The sequence below is a fragment of the Prunus persica genome, chromosome G5, assembly GCF_000346465.2.
Source record: "Prunus persica cultivar Lovell chromosome G5, Prunus_persica_NCBIv2, whole genome shotgun sequence".
Classification (NCBI taxonomy): domain Eukaryota; kingdom Viridiplantae; phylum Streptophyta; class Magnoliopsida; order Rosales; family Rosaceae; genus Prunus; species Prunus persica.
The window spans coordinates 705,473-729,348 of NC_034013.1; the positions used below are offsets into that span (position 1 = coordinate 705,473).

At 36.0% G+C, this 23,876-nt stretch overlaps 4 protein-coding genes and 1 long non-coding RNA gene across 8 annotated transcripts; 3 read left to right on the forward strand and 2 right to left on the reverse strand.

The window, feature by feature from the left end:
- LOC18775696 (protein CUP-SHAPED COTYLEDON 3) lies at window positions 2,448-5,203 on the forward strand. The gene is made up of 3 exons (XM_007210601.2): window positions 2,448-2,857; window positions 3,343-3,623; window positions 4,225-5,203. Exons 1-3 carry the CDS (start codon window positions 2,653-2,655, stop codon window positions 5,050-5,052), a joined length of 1,314 nt encoding a protein of 437 aa, XP_007210663.1. The 5' UTR covers window positions 2,448-2,652; the 3' UTR covers window positions 5,053-5,203.
- Window positions 9,113-10,240, forward strand: LOC109949268. The gene is made up of 2 exons (XR_002271833.1): window positions 9,113-9,561; window positions 9,931-10,240. It is a non-coding gene; the product is annotated as an uncharacterized LOC109949268 (long non-coding RNA).
- On the forward strand, window positions 11,990-17,080 carry LOC18777472 (monosaccharide-sensing protein 2). Of its 3 annotated transcripts, none has more exons than XM_007210275.2 (6): window positions 11,990-12,633; window positions 12,926-13,047; window positions 13,311-13,871; window positions 14,345-15,291; window positions 15,678-15,865; window positions 16,369-17,080. In XM_007210275.2, the coding sequence occupies exons 2-6, from the start codon at window positions 12,969-12,971 to the stop codon at window positions 16,811-16,813; spliced, it is 2,220 nt and encodes a 739-aa protein (XP_007210337.1). In that variant the 5' UTR covers window positions 11,990-12,633; window positions 12,926-12,968; the 3' UTR covers window positions 16,814-17,080. The 3 variants fall into 3 exon arrangements, with proteins under 3 accessions (XP_007210337.1, XP_007210338.1, XP_020420479.1); XM_007210276.2 differs by lacking the exon at window positions 11,990-12,633 and adding an exon at window positions 12,659-12,761 and having other exon boundaries at window positions 16,369-17,000; XM_020564890.1 differs by lacking the exon at window positions 11,990-12,633 and adding an exon at window positions 12,830-12,850 and having other exon boundaries at window positions 16,369-17,000.
- LOC18777158 (protein MULTIPLE CHLOROPLAST DIVISION SITE 1) lies at window positions 17,314-19,422 on the reverse strand. 2 transcript variants are annotated; one of them, XM_007211133.2, is made up of 5 exons: window positions 19,083-19,422; window positions 18,705-18,989; window positions 18,412-18,578; window positions 17,915-18,281; window positions 17,314-17,812 (listed from the first exon to the last, which is right to left on the reverse strand). In XM_007211133.2, the coding sequence occupies exons 1-5, from the start codon at window positions 19,119-19,121 to the stop codon at window positions 17,612-17,614; spliced, it is 1,059 nt and encodes a 352-aa protein (XP_007211195.1). In that variant the 5' UTR covers window positions 19,122-19,422; the 3' UTR covers window positions 17,314-17,611. The 2 variants fall into 2 exon arrangements, with proteins under 2 accessions (XP_007211195.1, XP_020420480.1); XM_020564891.1 differs by having other exon boundaries at window positions 18,705-18,968; window positions 19,083-19,365.
- LOC18778003 (V-type proton ATPase subunit F) lies at window positions 21,416-23,802 on the reverse strand. Its single transcript, XM_007209697.2, has 5 exons — window positions 23,645-23,802; window positions 22,936-23,014; window positions 22,763-22,844; window positions 22,021-22,103; window positions 21,416-21,813 (listed from the first exon to the last, which is right to left on the reverse strand). The coding sequence occupies exons 2-5, from the start codon at window positions 22,996-22,998 to the stop codon at window positions 21,649-21,651; spliced, it is 393 nt and encodes a 130-aa protein (XP_007209759.1). The 5' UTR covers window positions 22,999-23,014; window positions 23,645-23,802; the 3' UTR covers window positions 21,416-21,648.

A 23,876-nucleotide genomic window follows, 5' to 3' on the forward strand; every position in this document is an offset into this window, starting at 1 on the left:
AATTAATATTTTTTTTAAAACCAAAAAGATCTAGAGTTAACATATGTAACACATAATTAATAAGGAAATTGACTAAACCAAATACAAATATTATGAAGAGTATGTCCTAAATTTGAGAGAGTCTACAACCATAGTGATTTTGTGAACATTCTATCCAATTTTATCAATGTGGAAGTCATTCATAAATATGTTGGACAATTGAACTTAGTCTCCATGAATTTGAACTGGGACCGTAGAATTTAAATAAGTGTTTTGAAATCGCTTTTAATTTTAAATTTTAAACCTAATTAGTAAATTATAACGAATTTCATAATTACGTTTTGCAAATTGTCCACTACTAAAAAACGTCAATGTGCAAGCATGGATATTGGTGGCCACAAATGAAAGCTTAAATTGTGAAGAAATTGACGAATAATATATGTCAAGTTTAGCGGCAGATTTGAACAACTAGCTATAAGTAACAGGCCATTCATCTTTCTAGCTATTTGCTTGATTACTTAAAGAGACTGTGATCTATTGTAATGATCAGCATACAATTATGATTATCTGACCAAAGACAAGAGGAGGAGGTACGTATTAACATTACGAAAGATATATTAACTAATTGTAGGATTGCAGTCCAATAAATGTCGACATAAATTAATGCAATTGCCACGTATGCCTTTAACATTTGAAATCATCAGAGGATTTAGCTGATGTAGTATTTTCAACACGTTAGGTCACGTTTAATATTGAGGATTAGATTGGACTAGATCAAATTAGATTTTATGTGTCATTTAATACTTTAGGTCACATTTAATATGGATGGTCTCTTTTAACTTAAACATTAAGGTGGATTACTTATATGAGGTTAATGTCTAAAATTTATCCCTACTAATCCGTTCAAAATAGTAAAATTATTGAGTACAAGTTTTAGGCATCAACTTTTTATAAATAATCCTTCGTAAGCCTCCAATTTGTAACAAAACATGTATATTCTTCCTTTGAAGTAGACAATATTTTATAGAAAGTATATAAGAGAGTAAATATAATATTTTATTATAAAAAGCAAGTGGGACCTAATATAACTCTTCACTTTAATGTAGGCAACATTACCTACCCGTTTGCCTCTTTCCTTGAAGCATGAAAATACTAATATAGCAACGCAAATGAAATTTGCCTACTCTTTTAACTTTTTCCTTGAGACGCTTTTGTAATAATGAGCCTAAAAGTTAGGGATTTTAGTTAATCGATCCTGAGTGAGTGAAACAAGAAAACGCAAGGCTAATTAAGAATGACAGATCAGGTAGGCTTATGTAAGCTAGTCTAGATTGCCGTTGTTATCTTTTACTTGTGAGGATGGCTAAAGACGAGAGAGAGAGAGAGAGAGAGAGAGAGAGAGAGAGAGAGGCTTACGATCGATTCATAGGAAGAAGCAAAAGTAAAGGAAACAAAAGCAAAGCAGGCCCAGAAAAAAAAAACAAAAAAAACCCTTTTATTAGCTGATTATATAGAAATACTGCGTGCACGTGCAGCGCCGACGCCATTGAATTTTATTGGTCCCTCCTCCCCCAAAATTAATTACGTTTAGGGAAGTAAAATTGACAAAAGGACCAACTCCCTCAACAGAAAATCTGATGATCAACAACCCCACCACCTACTAGTAGTAGTAGGCAGTAGAGAGAGAGAAGTTCTTCCTCACAGGGAGAGGTGGGGTCCACAACTGAGCTACACTACACTACACACACCTACTGGGTATACAATAGGAGTAGGGGTGTCCGTGTCCCTCACAAATTTACATCATGCATGCATGCGACTAATAGTTTAATAGGTTTTATTCTGTAGTAAAATTAACTCCATTGAATTATATTGAGCATGTTATATGTAAATGTTATACCACCTGGATCTGGATGGATGCTCAAACCTGTAAGGAAATCTTTTATTTTTTGCCTTTTTGGTGATATTATTATTATCATCTGTTTGTGTTAAAAGTTAAAAGTTGAGCAAACAGATAGATATATATATATATATATACATATATATGTCGTCACTGTTGATACGCTAAGCTAGGGTAGGCTAGAGCACAGAGACTAGGGTTCCCTAGTGTTGTTGTATCCGAGCCTGCCCGACTGTATTTGGATCTAAAGAAAGATTATACATGCCTACACCCGCACGCATAAATCTCTGCAATCAACTTTTCCATTAATTACTAGTTTACCTCTCCTCCACCTCCTCGGGCCTCTCCCTCTCTCTCATCACTCCACAGTCATCACCACAAAACAACAACAATCTCTCAAAAATTTAATTTGATTTTTTAATCAGCCTGTTTGGAATTGGAGCCCTTTCAGGTGGGCTTCAAGTCCTTCCGATGGGCTCCACCACATACCCTTCCATTTTTTTTATGATCGTCCATTTCCAAACCCCAAAACCTCTCTCTCTCTCCTCAATTCATTCACTATCTTTTCTTTCTCCTTCGGTTTCAGTGCTCCTCCTCCAAATCCAAGCTAAACCGCTTAACCCCTCCTATCTATATATATATATATTATACATCACACTTTACGCATTACAACCACAACTTTCGCTAAGCTTCTTGAGAGCACCCAAAACCCAACATTGTTTTTCCTTACCTTAACTTGGTTGTTTTTGTCTTGAAAATCAAAATCAAAGTAAGTAATGTTGGGAATGGAAGACGCAGTTATGAGTGAGCTGAGTGGGGAAGACATAAACGAGCAGGGTTTGCCGCCAGGGTTTAGGTTCCACCCAACTGACGAGGAGCTCATAACTTTCTATCTGGCTTCCAAGGTCTACAACGGCTCTTTCTGCGGCGTCGACATTGCTGAGGTTGACCTCAACAGATGCGAGCCCTGGGAGCTCCCAGGTTGATATTCTCTCCTCCTACCCTTCTCATTAATTAACATATTCATGTCATTAAATTAATTAATTATGATTTATAACTAAAGAGCTATGAAGCTCTATCATTTTCATGGTCCCCTTGCTGCAGTCATAGTCTTTAATTAATTGCATGCCTCAAAGCTTTTGCTTGATGATGAAAATGGCATGCCTCAAAGCTTTTGCCAAAGTACACTTCACATTTATTTAGCAAACTTAAGAAAATAAATAATAAATGAATGTCTGTTAAGATACACAATCATTTCTCCCATCTCTCTTTCTGACCAAGAATTAATGCATTCCTTCCATATATCTGACTCTCTCACCAAACCCATATATTTTCTTAGCCAGAAAATCTAGGGCACCCAACTTCTGACAAAAATTTTCATTCATTAAATGAATGTACCGCACTGACAAATCTAGCCGTTGAAGTATATGGGATGATTTAAGTGATGATGATGATGAACGGTGCAGATATGGCAAAGATGGGGGATAGAGAGTGGTACTTCTTCAGCTTGAGGGACAGGAAGTACCCAACAGGGTTAAGAACCAACAGGGCCACCGGAGCTGGTTACTGGAAAGCCACTGGCAAGGACAGACAAGTGTACAGCGCATCCACCGGAGCCTTGCTTGGCATGAAGAAGACTCTTGTTTTCTACAAAGGCCGAGCCCCGCGCGGCCACAAGACCAAGTGGGTCATGCACGAGTACCGCCTCCACGGTCACCTCTCCTCCTACGGCGGCCACGCCTGCAAGGTCATTTTAATCATTTCATTTCCAGTTTTTCTATCATTAAATGGCGGTGAGCATTACCGCCACGCGCCGCTAGATGAGTGTGATTTAATCCACTTGCTACAAGAATCTCAAAAGTTCAACTCACTCAACCGCTATGAATGCGGTTGTAACGCTCACCACCAATCAACAATGGTGAACGAAAATAGAGAAAGAAAAAAGGGCATTAGGGTAGACCCCAGCCAGCACAACCCTACCTCCACACGTGCACACACTCTTTAATATACGTACGTGGGAATCCAATCAACCTATCTACCTAGCTTTTGGAATTTTACCTGCTGCAACTGCTGAATTTCACCCTCTCCTTTGTCGCTTTCTGGGGTTGACTTCTCTTTTATAGTCGGTATTATTCAGTATGCCGACAAGACCATTTTCACTTTGATTTTTAACCTTTGGATATATTTTTTATTTATAATTCATGTTATCATCTGATTGATTTAACAATCCCTACCCTACCTATGGAGATCAGTAGATCCTGTGGTTAAAAAATATTTGATTTTATATACTATAATTCCCCAAGATATTTTGCTCACAACTATTTTGTTTACTAAATTGAATTATGCAGGATGAATGGGTGATATGCAGAATAAATCACAAAACAGGGGACAAAAAAATCCCACTACAACTTGATCAAGTTGAAGTTGAAGCTGCTTCATCCAATTACAATTGCCTGCCTCCATTGCTGGAATCTCCAACAGCAGCAGCAAAACCTACATTCTTGCAACAAGGACAATGTCCTCATCAATCTCACAACCCAATGCAAATGCAATCTCCTCATCCTCTTCCTCCTTTTCTGTTTCGGCACCAAGAAAATGACCTCAAAAGCCTCATCAACCCAGTTGTCTCCCAACCCCACCTATTTTCCTCCTTCCCAATAAATGCCTTGCAAACCCAATCCTCTTTTTCACCCACCACCACCAACAGCAACACAGCATTATTAACAAATGATAAAAACCCATCACCTTTGCAATCCCTCCTCTTCAAATCCCTCTTCTCTTCCCATGACCAAGATTGCAATAATACTATTCCCAAACAGTGCAAGACAGAGCCCAACTACTTTTCCCATTTCCAAACACCAGCTAATAATAATAATAATAATTGTGACTTGAACTCGTTGAACTTGATGGAAAAGAATCATCATCATCTTCATCAGCCAAACACCCCCTACCATCAATACAGTAATCATCCAAATGATCCTTTGCTTTTTGATTGTTTGGATTATAGTGTGTTGGGCTTCCCAGATGCTGCTGGTACTGCTACAACTGTTCATGAGCATGACACGTGTCCTTCAACTGCTTTCAACAGGGCCGCCTTTCAGACCATGCTAGACCTTCCTCCCATCAAAGTAACCGGAGAATCTTGGCCTTTGGATTATATCATGGATGCTAAGTAACATGTTCCAGTTCCATCTACTTTTTACCCTTATATTTACTGCTTGTAGTGTGCTCCTTCGACTCCATCTATAGCTATTGTGTATGTATGTGATGTAGCTAGCTAGCTGTACTAGTAGTGTTCAATCAAATCTATGTATGAACTGTTGAATATTTCCTGCACCCTAATTAATAGAATAATTAACTAACTTTAATTATCAATAGGGAGCTAATTAAGTGGAGTTATTCACAACCCTATAGAGAGAGGTGGAGAATGGGCAGAGAGGGCAAGTTCTGTTCTGTTCTGTTCTGTTTGATGTGACGATGCCATGAATGGAATGGGATTGAATATCTTTATTTATGATTGGTATTGAGTCCCTTTTGCTTTGAAATTTGAATGCATGCTCTCTCTCTCTCTCTCTCTCTCTCTCTCTCTCTCTCTCAGTGGCATAGGCAGGTTTCTCTCTCCTTCCTTGTCAAGGGTGGGAGACAAAGGAAGCTGCATATATATATATATATATATATATATATGCGAATTAAGCAGAGCATTATATGTGCCTAAGTCATGGATTGTTGATTAAGGAAGCATCATTCACATGTTTTAGTTGCACTCCGAATGTTTGACAATTGACAAATGGGTATGTTGAAGGCATAATAATTGGATCACCACAATTTACCAAAAAGGCAGAAAGATTTTTGTTTATGCAAAAATTTGGGAAGTCCGCTTACAGTTTAAGTGCTGGTGGGATTTTGGTCCATCAATTAACTTATATTGAAAAAGTATTGAAGCGATTTGGCATGGATAAGACTCATCTGATTAGCACTCCAATGGTCGTCCAATATTAAGTTTTTCCTAGCAAAGTTTTAACGAGGTAACATAAGCGCGTCCAATGCCATATCAAGTCCCAAACGAAGTTGTACTCTTTTTCATTCGCCAGATTTTTTTTCACTGAATTTTTCCTAACAAGATTTTAACAAAGCAACCAATCAAATGACTTGTGGGTATCTAAAGTAAAAGTCTTCATCCTAATAGTTGTGGGCCATCCACATATTTACAATACTTCGAAGTAAAAAGACTAGAGTTAAGATAAAGTGTAGAAAATGTTTACAACACTCGGTGAATTGCTTATCAGATTCATTGCGGTAGTTGTAAATTTTCCCTATAAAAGGAATCCTCATATGATGAAGGTTAGACACACCAATCCTAATATTTAAGAGTACTTTCATGTTCCATCTATTTTATAACAAACATGACAGTTTCATGTGAGGAACAATTTAAACTTCAAAGTTGCAACACGTGTTGTACCAAAAAAAAAACAAGCAGTAACATGGCTTCTGAAACCTTGATTATTTTATGGAAACGTCAATCTGTGTGGAAAAAGGTTTTCATGAACTTGTTGAATTTGGGGATGTGGATTTGCTACCAAACTCCAAAGAGCAACCTCTGAGTCAATGCATAAGGGGAACAATTTCAAATCTGGGTCCCATGTGCCTAACTTAGACACAACGTGGCACATATTCAACCCCCATTTGTTTAGTAATTGGTTTCAAGTTTGAACAAATACACACGCTGCAGGTCTCGACTGGCATAAGATTCAAGACACACATGCATGCATATGTGTGGAGGACAGGTGCAACTTCTTTCAATCTCACGAGTCACCACGTTGCATTGCATGTAGATTTTCATCTAATAGTCACCCATTACAAATTTAGAACCATCAATACCCTTTGACAGGTAGATCCCTTCTTCATCTTCTTTCCTCCTTGATATTTGATATGCATTGCTTCAGATTTATTGCAATTAAAAATTCTTTTGTTTTGTTTTCTAATGCTACAACCTCTGCATGCCTACCCTCTTTCCTTTTTCTTTTAATTCGTCTCTTTGTTGACAACCCTATTATAAAATTTGTCACAAGTAGAGAAAATATTACCTTCTCTTGGACAAATGGTTGAGAAGGAATTCAGGTATCTCTTTTTTAACATTGACGGGAAGGAGGATTTCAAATATTACCTTTTATTATTTTAGGATTTATTAAATAATTTTATTTGAGGGATATTTTTCAGGGTCTTCTACAAAAAAAAAAAGTTTGAACAATATTCAAAATGTTTATTTTTCAAGTCTTCAAAAAATCATGCAAATTGAAAATCATTAAGGATAGTTGGGATCAATAAAATAGACAAACATGGTGCTTCAAGAAAATACTATAATAACAACCATATAATTGAATGGTCAAATGGTTTCAAATTCAAGTGATTTTTTGCATATATAATCTTTGAGGGAATATCTAAAAACTATAACATGAGACATTCTCCAATCAATTGAAGAAAAATACCACTAGACTAAAGGCTAGTTATGACAAAACTATATATGTAACAAGATACATTCTTTCTAACAATATGTAACATAAATTTAAGAAATGATTTCAATATGAATTTGATTTTAATAATAAATTAACTTTTCTTTAAAATGTACTTTTCTTTGTTCATAAATAAGTCATTTATTCTAAAAAAATGTAATTTAAAAATAAAAAGATGAGGGAGCTTTCAATTTTATTTTTAGTACAAATGATTGGGAGATGGGGGTTTACATAAATATTCATCCCGTGCTTGAGGGTTTCGAACCTCTACTTATATGGATGAAGGTGAAAAAGTTCAACCAACTGAACTATACTGACTATAGAGCTTCTTAAATAGGCATCCTTATATATATATATATACATCTAATTAATATAGGGCTACATATTGTGATCAACTCTACAAAAATTAACCAAATGTACTTACTATTTAGTTATCTAATTGCGAATAAATAGATAGAGGAATACAATATTTCTAATAAACATTAAAACAATTTCCAACAAAACAACGTGAACACTAAGGTGATCATGATCATATGAAATGGCAAACCCCTTTTTTTTTTTTTTTTTTTTTTTTGAGCTAGCTAACTTTTGCAGGGATGACACTTTAAAATCTATAACATGAACAATTTGGGCTCTCTGATATCGTACTTGTTGTGCGAAAACACTATAAGGCCTTATCGTTGATGGACTACGCAACTATCACACACAAGGCACGCAAAGAGCACAAAAATTTATAGAGGTTCAGCATTGTGCCTATGTCCTCTTGGTTATCCCCGAGAAATTTATTAGCATGAAAGAACCCCCTTTGATCTCTCACAAACCCTAGCTCTCTTTTCTCTCACCCTTGACTCAAACCCAATTTGATGCCTTAACTTTATCACATTATCAAAATCTAGTGCTAAAGTGCCTATTTATATGTCATAGAGCTTTAGTACAATTATACAAGGAATAGGAAACTTAAAGGACCCTATAACTAGGAGAAAATATGTCCAAATACGACAGGGATGCACGATGGATTTGCGTCTCGCTCGAGCGCCACTTGCTCTGCTCGAACGCCTACATCCCCTTGAGTCTGAGTTCTGCTGCTCGAGTAGGGGCTTGAGTGCCTGCACCTGGATAAAAATTTCCCTCTACCGCTCTAGCGCCTGCAACTTTTGCTCAAGCGCCAGAGCCCAGCCAACACATCTGCAACTAGTTTAACTGCCCGTTTCCTTCAATCCTTCTGTATCTTTAAGGTAAGCCAACATTAACAGTACTTTGGAGGCCATTGGTAATATTAGATTTCCAGGGCACAACATTTAGGTTTGTTTCAAAATATTAGGAGTTTTTAACAATGTTCACCACTCACATTTGCAATTTTTTGAATTCAGTAAGAGGAAAGAGAGGACAAAAATTGAAATCTTGACATTTATTGGCGTTAGGGCAAAGGATTCTACCAGTTTAGTCCAAATGGAAAACACTCCTATGAGTGAATTTTTTTTTAAAAAAAAAACAAATAAACGTGTACTCAACACACCTTATCATATTCGCAAAACACCCTAACATAAATAAAATATTTATTTCGTTTTGTAGTAATTTTGAAAGAGAGTAAAATTGTCATTAAATGTCTTTCCACCTTAAATAAAGCCTTGTTTTCAAATTAGGTATGTATTTTTTTTTTTAATACAAACGATAGTCCAGGCCCGGCCTACAGGGCTGGGCGACGACACAGCAGCACAAGGACCCCCAAAAAATGAGGCCTCTTACACACCTCTAGTCCAGTAAGTATACTAGCAGAAAAGGCCTTTTATGTGTGAAACTAATACTTTTTTGGGCATTTTTCTTTTTCATATAATGGGCATTTTTTTTTTAATAATTAAACTAACCTACTTACCACCTAGGTTTGAAACTTTTTATTATAATTTTTGTTCAAAATAAGTTAAGTGTTAAACAAAAAAGGCCTCATTTTCATTTTTGCCAAGGGCCTCCAAAATCAATGGACCAACATATCACGTGCGTGGTATGAGAGGAACGAGAAAAAGATTTCGTTTGTAGTAATCTCTCTTCTCGTTCCTCTCATACCACACTCATACCTCTATAAAAAACTTCTCGAACTCCCCAGTCTTCTTTGATCTCTCAGCCAAAAATTCACCACATTTTTTTTTTCTGATCTTGGTATATGTAAGTTCTCTAAAGGTAATCTGATTTCTATTGTTTAAATTATTATTATTATTTTTTAATATTCTTGCAATAACATTCCATACATTTTGTTTGTGAAGACATTTTTTATAAAATCTTTTTTGAAAAAACTGTATGCTACATCAAATTCATATAAATTGCTCCAAATGTATTCACTGGTGCTCTGTTTCTTATGTTTTTCTTTGGTTGGTGGCTCTATGATTCTTGTTTTGTTGGCCTTTTGTGGGTGTATAAATGAAGCTTTATTGACAAAAAAAGAAAAACAAAAAGGACATGTATAACCTTTATGTATGTAATTGGAGCTAAGGTGTGATTAAAGATATGTATTATGAATTGCATGATTTAACTATAATTTTTTCTTTGTAGATTTGCAATGTATCATCCTCTTTGGAGTAAGTTTCGGAAAGATTTGCAGAATTTTTTTCTTTATTTTTTGTTAAACCTTGCTTGTATACAAAAGAGAAAGGCCTCATTTTAATTTATGTTTTTCGTCATAAGGTGTGGACATATTCTTTTCCAAGCATCTATTCAAAGGTTTTATTTTATATTTTGATGTAGTGTGGTGTAAACTTGTATACATTAACACTGAAATGAAATTATTGGCAAAAAGAAAATGCGGCATTGAAAGGAAGAAATCAATTATGTTATTATATTGAATTAAATACTTTTTCGTGAATGGATATTACACGAAAATTTATTTTGGTCATTGAGAAAAATTTAACTAAAATTTTTACTATGTTTTCTAAAGTTTATAATTTATGGACATTCAGTTATCTTCTGTTAGGTGCAGTATATTGTGCTATTAGGGTTTAACAAATTGGGGGAAATCTTGAGTTCAAAGCGAAATTGTGAGGTATAAGGAAAATTAAAAGGCCAAACCAAATTAAAATGAAATCAACAACTTACCATATATTTTGGTGCTCTATCACCCTGATTACGTCTCTTTGCCATTCGAAGTCACAATATGTAGGGGTGGGCATCCAAATCATAATTACCAGTTTCGTTTGGTTTTGACCAAGAAAAATTCAAACGGTTTAAAAACCGAACTAGACCATATATGGTTTGATTTGGTTCGATTTTGAGCTTTATAAACCTGCCTAAATTGAACCGGACTGTCTACTTGTATGATAACTAAATATGGATGTGAATTTGAAATTTTATGGACCCTTGGAGTTATTGATATTTGAATTGTAGTTATATTTGTTATTAAAATTTAAAGTTTTATGGCATTTTGTTTTGAGGATGGCTAGAAAATGAAAAAAAAAATTTGTAGCAAATTGTGATTATTATTATTATTTTTTTGTAATTGGGCTAACAATGTTGAAAAAATGAAAAAAGAAAGAGAATTGGGCTAAAACCCAAACCGGCTGAACGAAACCGTCTTAAATTGGTTTGGTTTGGTTTCCTCCGTGATATATGTCAAAATCAAACCAAACCAAACCGTTATATTGTAATTGGTTCGACCATGATTTTGAAGTGAAACTGATCCAATTCAAACCATGACCACCGATAACAGTACGGTTCTCACTCAATCGATTCAGCCTTCAATATAGCATCCCAATCTGCGACCTTATATCTCACAATTTCAATTTCAACCCAAAATTTCTTAGAAAAATAAAACTAAAAACTGCACTTAACGGAAGATAACATAATGTTTATAAATTATAAACTTTGAGAAACATAGTGACCAATTTGGCTAAAAAAATTGTCATTGACCAAATTGAATTTTCATGTAAAACTCAAGGATAAAAAATATATTTAATCCTATTCTATTTTATCAAAAAATTATATTATTCTATTTTTCAATGTCATTTTGGACTTAATTAGCAAATTTCATTAAGCAAAAATCACTCATGAGAATCGAGACAAGATTTACAGAATTCATGGTATGTTGTGCCTCTATTTTTGTTATTGTTGTCAATAATGAAGAGAGATTCTCCAATACGTATTTGTGCCTCTATTTTATTTTTGTTGTCAATAATGAAGAGAGATTCTCCAATACGTATTTGTGCCTTTATTTTATTTTTGTTGTCAATAATAAAGAGAGATTCTCCAATACGTATTTTATGTTACTTTTTCTTTTTATATTCCCTTCAAAGTTTCCGACAAAATAGTAATAATAATAAAATTGTTCGTTTTCTTTGGTGCGTGTGCTGACTGATTTCTGCATCCAAAAAAAGCGGAGAAAAGGTCGCTATAAAAAGGTGAAAATCAGAGGGAAAGAGAAAAATCGGAATTTGGAAACAAAGAAAATATCTGCTTATATATATATTATGCAAGCAAAAGCAATGGTGAATTTTAATTGGACAAAATAAAAATAAATCACAGAACGAAACAAGTTCAGAAATTGGCAGTTTCAATCATTGACATGAAAACAAAGACGCATAATTTAAAAGAAAAATCAAATAGAAAAAGAAAGAAAGAAAATAAGAACCAATCTATTCTAGCATGGCAAATATGGTTTGGACCGTTTGGAATTCAGCTCCAGAGATTAGTAGGTTCCACTGTCCAGCTCCCTTGCTTGCACTCTCTTTGTTTTTTTTTATTTATATTTTCTTTAATTTTCTTATTTAATTCGTTACTACCTAATCTTTCACTCCCAGCCCCACTCGCAGTTGCAGAGTATGAATTCTTGGGAATTTATTCAAAACCATTTTCATCTCTACTTCTATCCGGGTCTGTTCCAAATTCAAGTCTCTGAGAATTCCGAGTTATCCGGAACTGAACCTCAGTTGTGAGTGAGTGAGAAGTGAAGTGGTTCAGTCTTAACTACAGTTGACGGATGTTGAAGGGTTGTTGGCAAAAGCTGCTTAAACCTCTCTCTCTCTCTCTGTGTTTCTTTCTCTCTCTCTTACTTTCGATCTCGATTGAGTTTTTGAGGGATTCTGGATCTTAAACTGCCAAATAATATTAGTAAATTTGTAAAACTTGAGGCTGTATTTGTCTGTATACCAAGATTCTGCCTAAGAAGCCAGCCAGTCAGTCCTCACCCATCACCCATTTTAAGATATTTACGTTGTTGCTTTGGAAGCAGAGGTTACGGTGAGCTGAGCTCTCTTGGTGTCCAAGGTTACTCTCTCTCTCTCTCTCTCTCTCTCCCACCGGGTCCCTTTTTATTAAATTCAGTTGTGGGTGCTCCATATTAACTTACATTTAGCAAACTCTCTGTGCCAAGCCTCACCTGACCCCCTGAAGAGGTAAGCAATCTAAAGGATCTGTTGCATTCTGGGACAGGGAGATGCAGAGGCCCATTAGCCCTTTTGCAGTGAGGAATGGTTACTTATGAGTGAGTTAGATCTGGGTCTTTCTATAGTTGGAATGATTTATTAATTTTGTGATGTGGGTACTTTTTTCCTTTCAGGTTTGTTTGAGATTGGGGTTCTCGTTCATTCTTTGGTGAAAAGATGAGGGGAGCTGTGATGGTGGCTATTGCTGCTACAATTGGTAACCTTCTGCAAGGATGGGATAATGCTACAATTGCCGGTACAGATTTCTATATCTGTTTGTTTTAAAGTTGTAAATTTAGACATGTTTGAACTAGAATTTCAAGCCTCCTCTTCTTGTTTGGGCAGTCTGTGTGCATTGGGATTCAAAGTAATTTTGTATTTTCCCAGGAATTTTATCTGCTTAGCTAAATTCAATCACAGAGTTTGTCCCAATTTGTTTTGTTAACTTCATGTTTTCCCTGGTTATCATTTTCTGCTAAAATAGTAGTATCTAGTTACTTCTTTCTTCTATGATTTCAGGGGCTATTGTTTACATAACGGAAGATTTCGATTTGGGAAGCTCTCTAGAAGGCCTTGTTGTGGCCATGTCACTCATTGGCGCAACAGCTATTACAACATGCTCAGGAGTCATATCAGATTCGATTGGTAGGAAGCCAATGTTAATAGCCTCATCGGTCCTTTATTTTGTGAGTGGCTTGGTAATGGTTTGGTCGCCCAATGTCTATGTACTATGTATAGCAAGGCTATTAGATGGATTTGGAATTGGTCTAGCAGTTACTCTCGTCCCGCTCTACATATCTGAAACTGCCCCAGCAGATATAAGGGGATCATTAAATACTCTTCCACAGTTCCTTGGTTCAGGCGGCATGTTTTTATCATATTGTATGGTTTTTGGGATGTCACTGATGAACTCACCAAACTGGAGACTGATGCTCGGTGTTCTTTCCATTCCCTCTATTATCTTTTTTGCATTAACGGTATTTTACTTGCCTGAATCTCCTCGATGGCTTGTGAGTAAGGGCAGGATGCTTGAGGCAAAGAAGGTTCTCCAGCAGTTACGTGGCACTGAAGACGTTTCTGGTTTGTTGCTTATTACTTGCTTGCAATATTATGTTTGTATGTAGAGATCCTGATTCCCAAATGCATATCATCTGTCTCTTGTTTCAGTGGATCCAACTCTTAAAGCATTGTCTCATGCACTGAAATGTGCATGCTAAAATTCTTATCATAAATTCATGCATGATTCACTGAACTCGATAAAGATTCAATATATTTTAGGACAAAAAGCTGCATATTATCGTTATGGGTAAAAGATACTCGGAGTTGCCTTTTCTACTTCCTTTGGTTTCCAATTTAAAGTTTAATGTTCTTTCTTATTTAGAGAAATAGTTTTCGCTTGTAAAGAAGTTGTTTAGACATTTGGTTAAATTATTACTAATGCTTGTAGGAAAATGCATTACTTATGGAGGAATTATGTTCTCAGACCTTTTCTATTCAGTTGTAACTATGACTAATTTATCATGTGAATCTTGCTAATGCATCATGGTTTATAGGTGAAATGGCTTTGCTGGTTGAAGGTCTTGGAATTGGGGGTGAAACATCTATAGAAGAGTACATAATAGGCCCCGCTGATGAACTTGCTGACGATCAGGAACCAGCTGACAAAGACAAAATTAGGTTATATGGACCTGAGGAAGGCCTTTCCTGGGTTGCCAGACCTGTCACGGGACAGGGTTCCCTTATTAGTCTTGTCTCTCGCCAAGGAAGCATGGTAAACCAGGGTGTGCCTCTAATGGACCCTCTCGTCACTCTGTTTGGTAGTGTCCATGAAAAGTTCCCAGAGACTGCTAGTACCCGTAGCATGCTTTTTCCTAACTTTGGGAGCATGTTCAGCACAGCAGATCCTCGGGTTAAAACTGAACAATGGGATGAAGAGAGCTTGCAGAGAGAAGGTGAGGGCTACGCATCTGACGCTGCAGGGGGAGACTCAGATGACAATCTGCATAGTCCATTGATTTCACGCCAGGCAACAAGTTTGGAAAAGGATTTAGTGCCCCCTGCTTCCCATGGCAGTGTTCTAAGCATGAGGCGGCACAGCAGTCTCATGCAAGGAACAGGGGAGACAGTTGGTAGCACAGGCATTGGTGGTGGCTGGCAATTGGCATGGAAGTGGTCTGAGAAAGAAGGCGGGGATGGAAAGAAGGAAGGAGGATTTAAAAGGGTATATTTGCACCAGGAGGGAGGCCCAGGCTCCCGTCGTGGGTCCCTTTTGTCACTTCCTGGTGGTGATGTTCCTGCAGAAGGTGAGTTTATACAGGCAGCTGCTCTGGTCAGTCAGCCTGCCCTATATTCGAAGGAGCTTATAGATCAGCATCCAGTTGGACCTGCAATGGTTCATCCATCGGAAACAGCTTCAGAAGGACCAATCTGGGCTGCTCTGTTTGAACCAGGGGTTAAGCATGCATTGTTCGTTGGAATAGGAATCCAGATTCTTCAGCAGGTAGTAAATAGTTATAATTTATAAACATTTATAAAATTCTCATTTCTATCTTATCTGACATTTTTTTCATTGGGATTGGCAAAATGTGATACTTTTTTCTAGCTAACTTTCTGAGAATGACAATCATCGAGTTTATTTGATGTGATTCATGATGTTTCCTGCCAGTCCTAGAGATGTAAAAAATGTCTGGCACATAAAACGTCCATTTTGTTATGCATTGTTCTTCATTTGTATCTGAATCTATAATTTTTTATTTATGACATTTTCCTAATCCCTTCTCAGTTAGAATATCTCCCTTTTGTTCTCGGGGGAAACTAATGACTAAAGTGTTCCTTAAATTTTTTTCTTTGACCGGCAACTAAAGTGTTCCTTAAATAATTGTGCAGTTTTCTGGCATAAATGGGGTTCTGTACTACACTCCTCAAATTCTTGAAGATGCAGGTGTTGAAGTTCTTCTTGAAGACTTGGGTCTCAGTACAGAGTCTTCATCCTTCCTCATAAGTGCATTCACAACTTTGTTGATGCTTCCTTGTATAGCCATAGCCATAAAGCTCATGGATATCTCTGGTAGAAGGTGATTAATTCTTCTGTACTTTTATTTATTTTTAATCTGACCAGAAACTCTTCAGTTAGGGTTGCTCATATCCAAGGTCTTATCTTTTAACTATAACTTTTAACAAATTGCTGTGGCATTACACGAAAAGCTGGTTTGGCTGTCAGCAAATGACAGTCTGCGTTAAGCTGCCTTATGTTTTAAGATAGTGGTCCTATGCGGCCTTCTTGAATTAATTTCTATTTTATAAAATGTTAAACATTTGTAAGATGTGAGGCTAAGGCTATCTCATGAAAGGAAGTAGCGTAATAGTTTTGCGGTCGGATGATTCTTGACAATCTGCTAAAATTAAGGCTCGCTCCTTAAGAGCTCAATAACTTAAAAGGTTCTTTCTGTTGGCTTAATTCCTTTTCATTTTTTTTTGGGTGCACTGTCCTAAAGATTTAATTTGGAACTCTGGCTTATTTTTTGTTTTAGAGGAAGAACTTTAAGTTTAAATCTTAATTAAACATTCCTTATTGCAGGACGCTGCTACTGGCTACAATTCCTGTGTTGGTAGTGACACTCATCATCCTAATCATTGCCAACCTTGTGACCTTGGGTACAGTTCTTCATGCGGCTTTATCAGTCATTTGTGTTATCGTCTATTTCTGCTGCTTTGTCATGGCCTATGGGCCAATTCCAAATATCCTCTGCTCAGAGATCTTTCCGACAAGGGTACGTGGCCTCTGCATTGCCATCTGCGCCCTAGTGTACTGGATTGGGGACATTATCGTCACCTACACACTACCTGTGCTGCTTGATTCAATAGGCCTAGCTGGTATCTTTGGTATTTATGCTGTGGTTTGTGTCATTTCCTTTATATTTATCTTCTTGAAGGTTCCAGAAACCAAAGGCATGCCCCTTGAAGTCATTACTGAATTCTTTGCTGTCGGTGCAAGACAAGTTGCCGCAGCCAAAAGTGAGTAATTGGAAGCTTTGATCGGTTTGCTAGTTCTGCAGTTTGTGGCGTCCTCCCATCTTCTGTACGGAGATTTTGCTCGTTGTATTGCATTTTATATTCAAACAGCTTCATTCTTCAATTTTGATTGTGTATGATAACCTAGATTATTTGGAGATAATAATACTAAAAAGCTTAGTAGAGATGGTTGATTCATTGACTATGGGGACATCCTACTCCCATGCCCTTATTTAAATAAAGCATTCAAATAAATAAATTTCAGGTTTACGATTCTACATGCCTCTTCTGAAACCTCTCATCACTCGTTTTGCCATGAAAACATAAAATTTCTCTTATACATAAGCTGCCACTCCACTTAGCTTCTTGCACTTCTGCTTAATTTCAAGTCTATGTTTCCTCTTGATCCTGGCCATCAGAACCATCCTCTTTATCGAGGTCATTGACTATCAGGGTAAATAACATCAACACGCAGGTGTTCGATTCAGTTTAACGATGACTACTAACTGAATTTCAAGAACTAAAATCAGTATATATAAAAAATCAGATAAAGTAAGGGGTACACCATTCTGGAGTGTTAAATTGCCCTCTACAAACAGTACATTTTAGATATGAAATTACATGACTATATATACAGCCCAACCTGAACTTTTTAAACCGGATATCTCAAGTAGCTACATCATATTTCAAAACTTTAGGTTGCAATTCAATACGATATCTGGACCTACTAAGTAAAACTCAGAGTTCCAGTTGTCCTTGTTGAGAAATTTGATGATCCACAATGATAGAAATAGAAGCAACGATTAAATTCAATCATGTGTTTCCTCAGACGGCGACATAATTCCAAAGGAATTTGGGCCACATTCTGACAACGGCGGCTTGGAGTTACCAGCTTGATTATTGATGGGGCTTTCTTCTCCATGCTCAGGTGACTTGGGACCTGACTTGAATGCTTTCACAAAATCACTATCATTGCTAGAGTCCATCACTAGCCTGTTCAGCTTTTGCTCCTACAAAAAATAAAAACCGCTAGAAATTGTTAAAGTAGAGCATCATTGCAAGGCTTTTTTTTCCCTTTCTATTCACAACTGCAATGTATTACAAGTGCTTACCCTCTGCAGTGCTTCATGCTCAGCTTGAATTCGAAAGGGAACACCATGTTTCTGGTACACATTATTTTGTGCTAAGTCTTCATCAATGTCACCGGCAGTGGTTGCAAAAGGATGATTGGCAGGAATCCACCTAACCGTATCAGGGTCAACATCAAGAGGTATTGATTCCCCTTCCTTTAGGAATATTGTCGGTCTCTTCCACTGGTAAGCCCGTGATCTCCTTTTCTGATGGACAGCTTGCTGCTCTTTTGTAAGGGTAACCGGGGCTAGGCGATAAACCTTTCCGCACATCTCTACAGTTGAATTGCCTTTACCAACCTTAACCAATGGATTATTGAATGGGTCATCATACTTGAGAGGCTGTGAACTGTGAAATACGGGCACCGAACATTTGCAAAGGGCAAAAAATAAGTAGACACTTACAATTTGAAAGTTTTCAAACTTATGCCCTAAACAATTCTACACAACGACAACGAAAAAAAGGGTTGGAATCATACATGCCTCTTCTATCAGATCTAAGCTGGCCACGTCTAACGAGATCAGCTACAGAGCCAGGACGATTGTACTTTGATTTCCTCACCGCATACACTCTCAAAGCAATGACCAAAAATGCAGCTGCAATACATAAACCAATTGCCAAATTGGATCCCACTCTTTGCCGCATCTGATTATTATTCGAAAAAAAGAAGAAGAAAAAAGTTAAACCTGAAATAAACCCGGAAAAAGAAACCGAGTACTTTTTCCAACATTTCCATCACAGAAACCCCAATATTAAAAATGAAAATCTTACCGAGTAGACGACGGGAGAGAAGGAGCTGATAATTCCGTGCAATTTGCCAACAGAGTCTTTGAGATTTATGCCATTTTTGTTCTTACTCTTCACTACCCCATCATTACGGAGACTCTGGTCTTGACCAGCAGAGGAGCTAACCGAGCCGTCAATGGCTTTCAATAGAAACCTCTGACTGGATATTAATCGTCCAGCCCAGCTGAGCTCACCATTTCTTGACCCGAATTCGGGTCTAAGCTTCAGCAGGAGGGAAGGGGTTCGATGCTTTGAGACCAAATGTGAGAGCTATGATTTAGAATTCAATGCCAAAATCAAATCAGTGAATAGAACTAATAGTAATAATTTGTTGCAAGGATTGAAAAAGCTTCAGAAACATACCGGAAAGGGAAGGACTTGGAGTGTCGAAATGGAAGCCATTAGATTAGAGGATGATTGAGTGCTTCAATTTCATATCTGAGAACGAATTAGGGCTTAGGGTTTTGAAGATGTTACCATTTGTGTGAAGGAATTACGTGCCGTTTGTAATTGTAGGGCTCAAAGAACAGGGAACTTGTTAGTAATCACTGACAAAGTAGTGCACTTCGAATTTGTGAGTTCATCGACGTCAGAAATTGGGAATGAGATAATCAGTTTGATATTCGATTCTAAGCTGAGTTAGGAAAAAAAAAAAAAACAAGAAGATGCGGAGGAGATTTACTGCCTGTTGGATCAAACGGACGGTGAGGATCTAATTTTAAAACAAAATAGTGCAAGTGCACCTTGAATTTGTGAGTTCTTTTTCTCTTGATTTGGAGAATCACAATACACGTCATTCACGTAATTGCTCAAGAACACTAACTAGTGAGTTAATGTGGCTCTAATCACATAATTTATTTCTTAGATCATCATCAAATCAATGATGATCTCTACGAAAAATTCACTGAAATAAAAAAACATTTAGTTATCTAACAATGACCAAATAAATAGACGAACATAATATTTTCGATAAATAAGAAATTGTTCACAATAATAATCAACTAGCTAGATGATTTTTGATTTGAATAAAATTTTGGAGGAATGATCTTCGAATTATGACATGAAAAATGAACCATTTGAATTATGAAATATATTGTGTATTAGGCTCGAGCGAGTGGTTAAGCATTTGAACGGGATTAATTTGTGGTATATTGAAAGAACTACAATTAGAAATAGTTAGAGAATGGCATGGTAGGTTGGACAGGTTTGAGCGTCAAGTAAACGGATTGGATTCAGATCGGATATATCTCAATTCAAATTCAAATTTATTTATAATCAAATTATCGGATCCATATCGTATTCAGAATATTAGATTTGGGTTGGATCAAATTATTATCGGATTTATTTTGAGATGTACAAAAAATCAAAATTCCATTAGTAGTCTCGTTCTTTTATTCTATTTATATGTTTTTTATATCAATTTTTGATATTTAATCATAAAAATTAGTTTTAAGTGTATTTTTGGTGCATATAACTAAAATTACTCATTTACACTTGTATTTATCTACTTTTTATATTAATTTTTGATATTTTATCATAAAAATTAGTCTTAAGTGTATTCTTAGTGCATATAAAACTAAAATTACTCATTTACGCATATAAAATACTAATATAAAGCATAGAAAAATTAAATTATACTACATACTGAGTCAGATCGGATCAACTATAATCCATATCCGAATCCATTTTATAATCGAATTATTGAATTCGCATTGTAATCGGATTATCGAATTAAGAAGTTCAATCCATCTCCTATTAATTACACAGGATTCGAATTGAATTCAGATCAAAATCCGATCTATTGACAGGTCATGATCGTCTAAGTTACAAATTATATTTGCTCATCAGAACTCAAGGAAATGAACCCTTTGACACACAAAAAAAAAAAGAAGGTTAAATACCTTTTTGTTCACTGGGTTATACACGAAAATTCAATTTGGTCACTTAGGAAAAAAATTTAGCCAAATTGGTCATTGTGTTTCCCAAAGTTTACAATTTATAGACATTTTGTTATCTTCCGTTAAGTTCCACTCCACCTTCAAAGCACGTTCTTTTCACCTTCCAATTATTTTCTTCAAGGTGATAGACACCAAAATATATTGGTAAGTTGTAGATTTCATTTTAATTTGGTTTGACCTTTTGATTTTCCTTATACCTCACAATTTCGATTTCAACCCAAAATTTCTCAAAATTTACTAGACCCTTATAGCACAAATATACCCTAATTCGTTGAGTTAGAGTAAGAATATTGAAGTTGCTTCCTATAAAAATAAAAATAAAACTACACTTAACGAAAGATAACGAAATGTCTATAAATTGTAAACTTTGGAAAACACAGTGACCAATTTGGCTAAATTTTTCTCTCAATGACAAAATGGAATTTTTGTGTAAAACTCAATGACCAAAAAAGTATTTAACCCAAAATAAAATAATCTCAAATTAAATGTTTGGGTTGCTCAAATTACGGTAGGAAAATGTAGGACATAACATAACAAGGAAACTTCAAAAAACCAACGTGAACGTTTGAGGTTGAGAAATAGTAGGAAATATCATTTGCCAAAGAAATATTAAATGGTTTTGATTAAAAATAAAAAAAAAATAAAAATAAAAAAGAGTAAATTTTCTCGTCAACTTTTCTGACATTGTTCTGTAATTCTACTTATATGAGAGCTTTCATAAACAAAACCATACTCTCATCAAGATCAACAATGACATGAGATTTATTCCTATTAAATAAAATGAGATTTAATTTGCATTGGTATGATTTACAGATGGTTTACGCACAAAAGGAAACTAAAATACGTACACATATATACCAACCGTCTGTCGGTCAGTAACAGAGCAGTTGGTGTGAACAAGGGAAAAACCATACATGGTATCAAAAGCAATGCAATACTTATTGATCAAAACACATGAAAATACTTGATGATCAACGCCTTCCTGATGCCACAGATTCACTAGAGAAGAGGTACTTCACTCTTGAAAGAACTGAATCATGAGCAGGGTCATAGGGATGATCCTTGGAAGGGATTTCCAAAATAGCTGGAACTGGCTTATTGTAGCTATCAACTAGAAACCTTATCATGTTTGCAACCTGGTAAGAAAAGCGTAGAAAATGGTCATTTCCTTTTCAAATAATCTTCAACTAACAACAAATTTGGAAGGAATGCATACAAAGATTGCTATAAATTCTAATATGTTTTGCAACCACTTGGACGGCAATAAGGATATTGCCTTGCGGACCAGAAAAGTCCTCTAATCATAACAGTTGAAGAACTTCAAAGTATGAGAAAGAACTTACATATTGGCTGATCAAGACAATTGCAATATCCTCCTTTGTTGTAAACTCTTTGAATGCATCTTCAATTGCTTTCACTGTTGTTTCTGAGCAGAAAACCAGAAAACAAATACTATTAGACACAAATAATAATAATAATAATAATAATAATAATAATAATTAAGCACCAGAGACTGAACCTTGCTTTAAGTATTAATTTGAATTCATAGCTAAGTTTTTCACACCAAAAACAGAAAAGAAACTAAACTTTTCCTTTAAGGGACCAAGTTGTTGTTTAATTTAAAGTGCTGTGATACTCGTTAAGAAGAACAGAAGGAATACCAAAGGACTGCCACAGCAGACCAAATTTAACTGACCAAAATGTAATTTTATACCTTTCTTCACTAATGAATGGTAGCCTAATTTGCTTGCTTTTCTTTGATAAACAAGAACGAAAACTTATACCATCGATAAACTGCAACAATACTTACAAAAAAAGAGCAACTTCTCAACAAAAAGATAATAGTCTTTTACCTAGAATACATCTCCTAGAAGTTTGTAGTTTCCCTTCCCCTTCCCAGGCCCCCCTATTTCGTTTACCCACTGGATTAGTTGGTAAAATATTCTTACAAATAGATTACTAATCATATACCATAATTGGCATTTTAGTCCAACTGATGACCTATCTGCATACGAACATATAGAAACAGATTACCAGTATGGATGAAGTTCCAAAGTTCAAGCATCAAAAAAGCTCAAAACGTACTTGAATCAACAATAAGATAATTTGTCTTTCTCCGCAAGTCAACGTTACCCACTCCAGCCAGCAAAAATCCAGTTACAGTGTCCTACATGATAACAATCATCGCATCAGGAAGACAAATCAAAACTGCAACAACTATTTCAACCAAAAGAATTACAGAACAACATTATCCATACCTCATCAGCAATCATGGCAATGAGTGCTGCGCTCTTAGTGGGGATATGAGCTCTGCCAGCCATTCTAAGTTGATATCCACTACATCAGGCAGAAAAGAAACTATCAGGACAAATATGTGTTCTCACTGACTACATTAAACAGTATAATTTACAATGTACAGAACTAGAGCCCATCAATATGCTTGTCATTTGTGCCTGCTACAATTTAACCGGTACGAAAACCATTATTCTATGCCTTTTGGTTGCTGAAATAAAAAAGAAACAAAAATTTAGACCTCAAAGTTGAAGTGTGATTGGATTCATAGATACAGAAAGCCTTTTACCAATCAACAACTTCTTAAGTTCGGCTGAGGTGAGTTTCAATCACTCGAATTTTAGGACGTTAATAATGGTAAAACCTAAACTGGGTCAGCACAATGCATATATATGTATTAACAAATGACCAAATCTTGCACTAAGAAGGCGATTTTAGAAATCAACCCAAAAATCATATCAAAACCCATAAACCTAAAAACATGGAATCAATAGATTTTTCGTTCATTGGTGTCAAACGGAAAGCTAACAAATCTGGAAAGAAAAAGAAAAAACAAAACAACCTCTCTCAATTGCGAAATTATGGGAGCCACGATCTCAGACAGATATAATCCAAACTGAAACAACACCAGATGTAAAACGATAGCGTAAATAAATCTGGTGGCTAAGAGATTACCTGAGATAAATTCAGGCGGGCCGTGAGGTGGATGAGAGAGGGAGGGAGTGAGAAGAAGAGAGATCGGGTCGATAGTCTATAAGATGCGAGGAAAGGATATAGTTGTAAAAATTGCAAACGTATTTATTTTCTCCTGTATAGTACATCTGTATATAACTAGCATACAAACCCATTTTATTTCGAAACAAAAAAATATATATCCAAATTTTCTTCCAGCAAATTACAAATAACC

What these genes read in the sequence shown, in the direction of transcription:
- LOC18775696 (XM_007210601.2), top strand. Translation starts at nt 2,653, where the DNA reads ATGTTGGGAATGGAAGACGCAGTTATGAGTGAGCTGAGTGGGGAAGAC. An exon ending in CGAGCCCTGGGAGCTCCCAG is followed by an intron (nt 2,858 to 3,342) that starts GTTGATATTCTC and finishes TGAACGGTGCAG; the next exon opens with ATATGGCAAAGATGGGGGAT. An exon ending in ACGGCGGCCACGCCTGCAAG is followed by an intron (nt 3,624 to 4,224) that starts GTCATTTTAATC and finishes TGAATTATGCAG; the next exon opens with GATGAATGGGTGATATGCAG.
- LOC18777472 (XM_007210275.2), top strand. Translation starts at nt 12,969, where the DNA reads ATGAGGGGAGCTGTGATGGTGGCTATTGCTGCTACAATTGGTAACCTT. An exon ending in GGATAATGCTACAATTGCCG is followed by an intron (nt 13,048 to 13,310) that starts GTACAGATTTCT and finishes CTATGATTTCAG; the next exon opens with GGGCTATTGTTTACATAACG. An exon ending in ATGGATATCTCTGGTAGAAG is followed by an intron (nt 15,866 to 16,368) that starts GTGATTAATTCT and finishes TCCTTATTGCAG; the next exon opens with GACGCTGCTACTGGCTACAA.
- LOC18777158 (XM_007211133.2), bottom strand. Translation starts at nt 19,121, where the DNA reads ATGGCTTCCATTTCGACACTCCAAGTCCTTCCCTTTCCG. An exon ending in TCTCTCCCGTCGTCTACTCG is followed by an intron (nt 18,579 to 18,704) that starts GTAAGATTTTCA and finishes AATAATAATCAG; the next exon opens with ATGCGGCAAAGAGTGGGATC. An exon ending in AGCATGAAGCACTGCAGAGG is followed by an intron (nt 17,813 to 17,914) that starts GTAAGCACTTGT and finishes TATTTTTTGTAG; the next exon opens with GAGCAAAAGCTGAACAGGCT.
- LOC18778003 (XM_007209697.2), bottom strand. Translation starts at nt 22,998, where the DNA reads ATGGCTGGCAGAGCTCATATCCCCACTAAGAGCGCAGCACTCATTGCC. An exon ending in TTGCCATGATTGCTGATGAG is followed by an intron (nt 22,845 to 22,935) that starts GTATGGATAATG and finishes GTTATCATGTAG; the next exon opens with GACACTGTAACTGGATTTTT. An exon ending in TTATCTTATTGTTGATTCAA is followed by an intron (nt 22,104 to 22,762) that starts GTACGTTTTGAG and finishes TTTTCTGCTCAG; the next exon opens with AAACAACAGTGAAAGCAATT.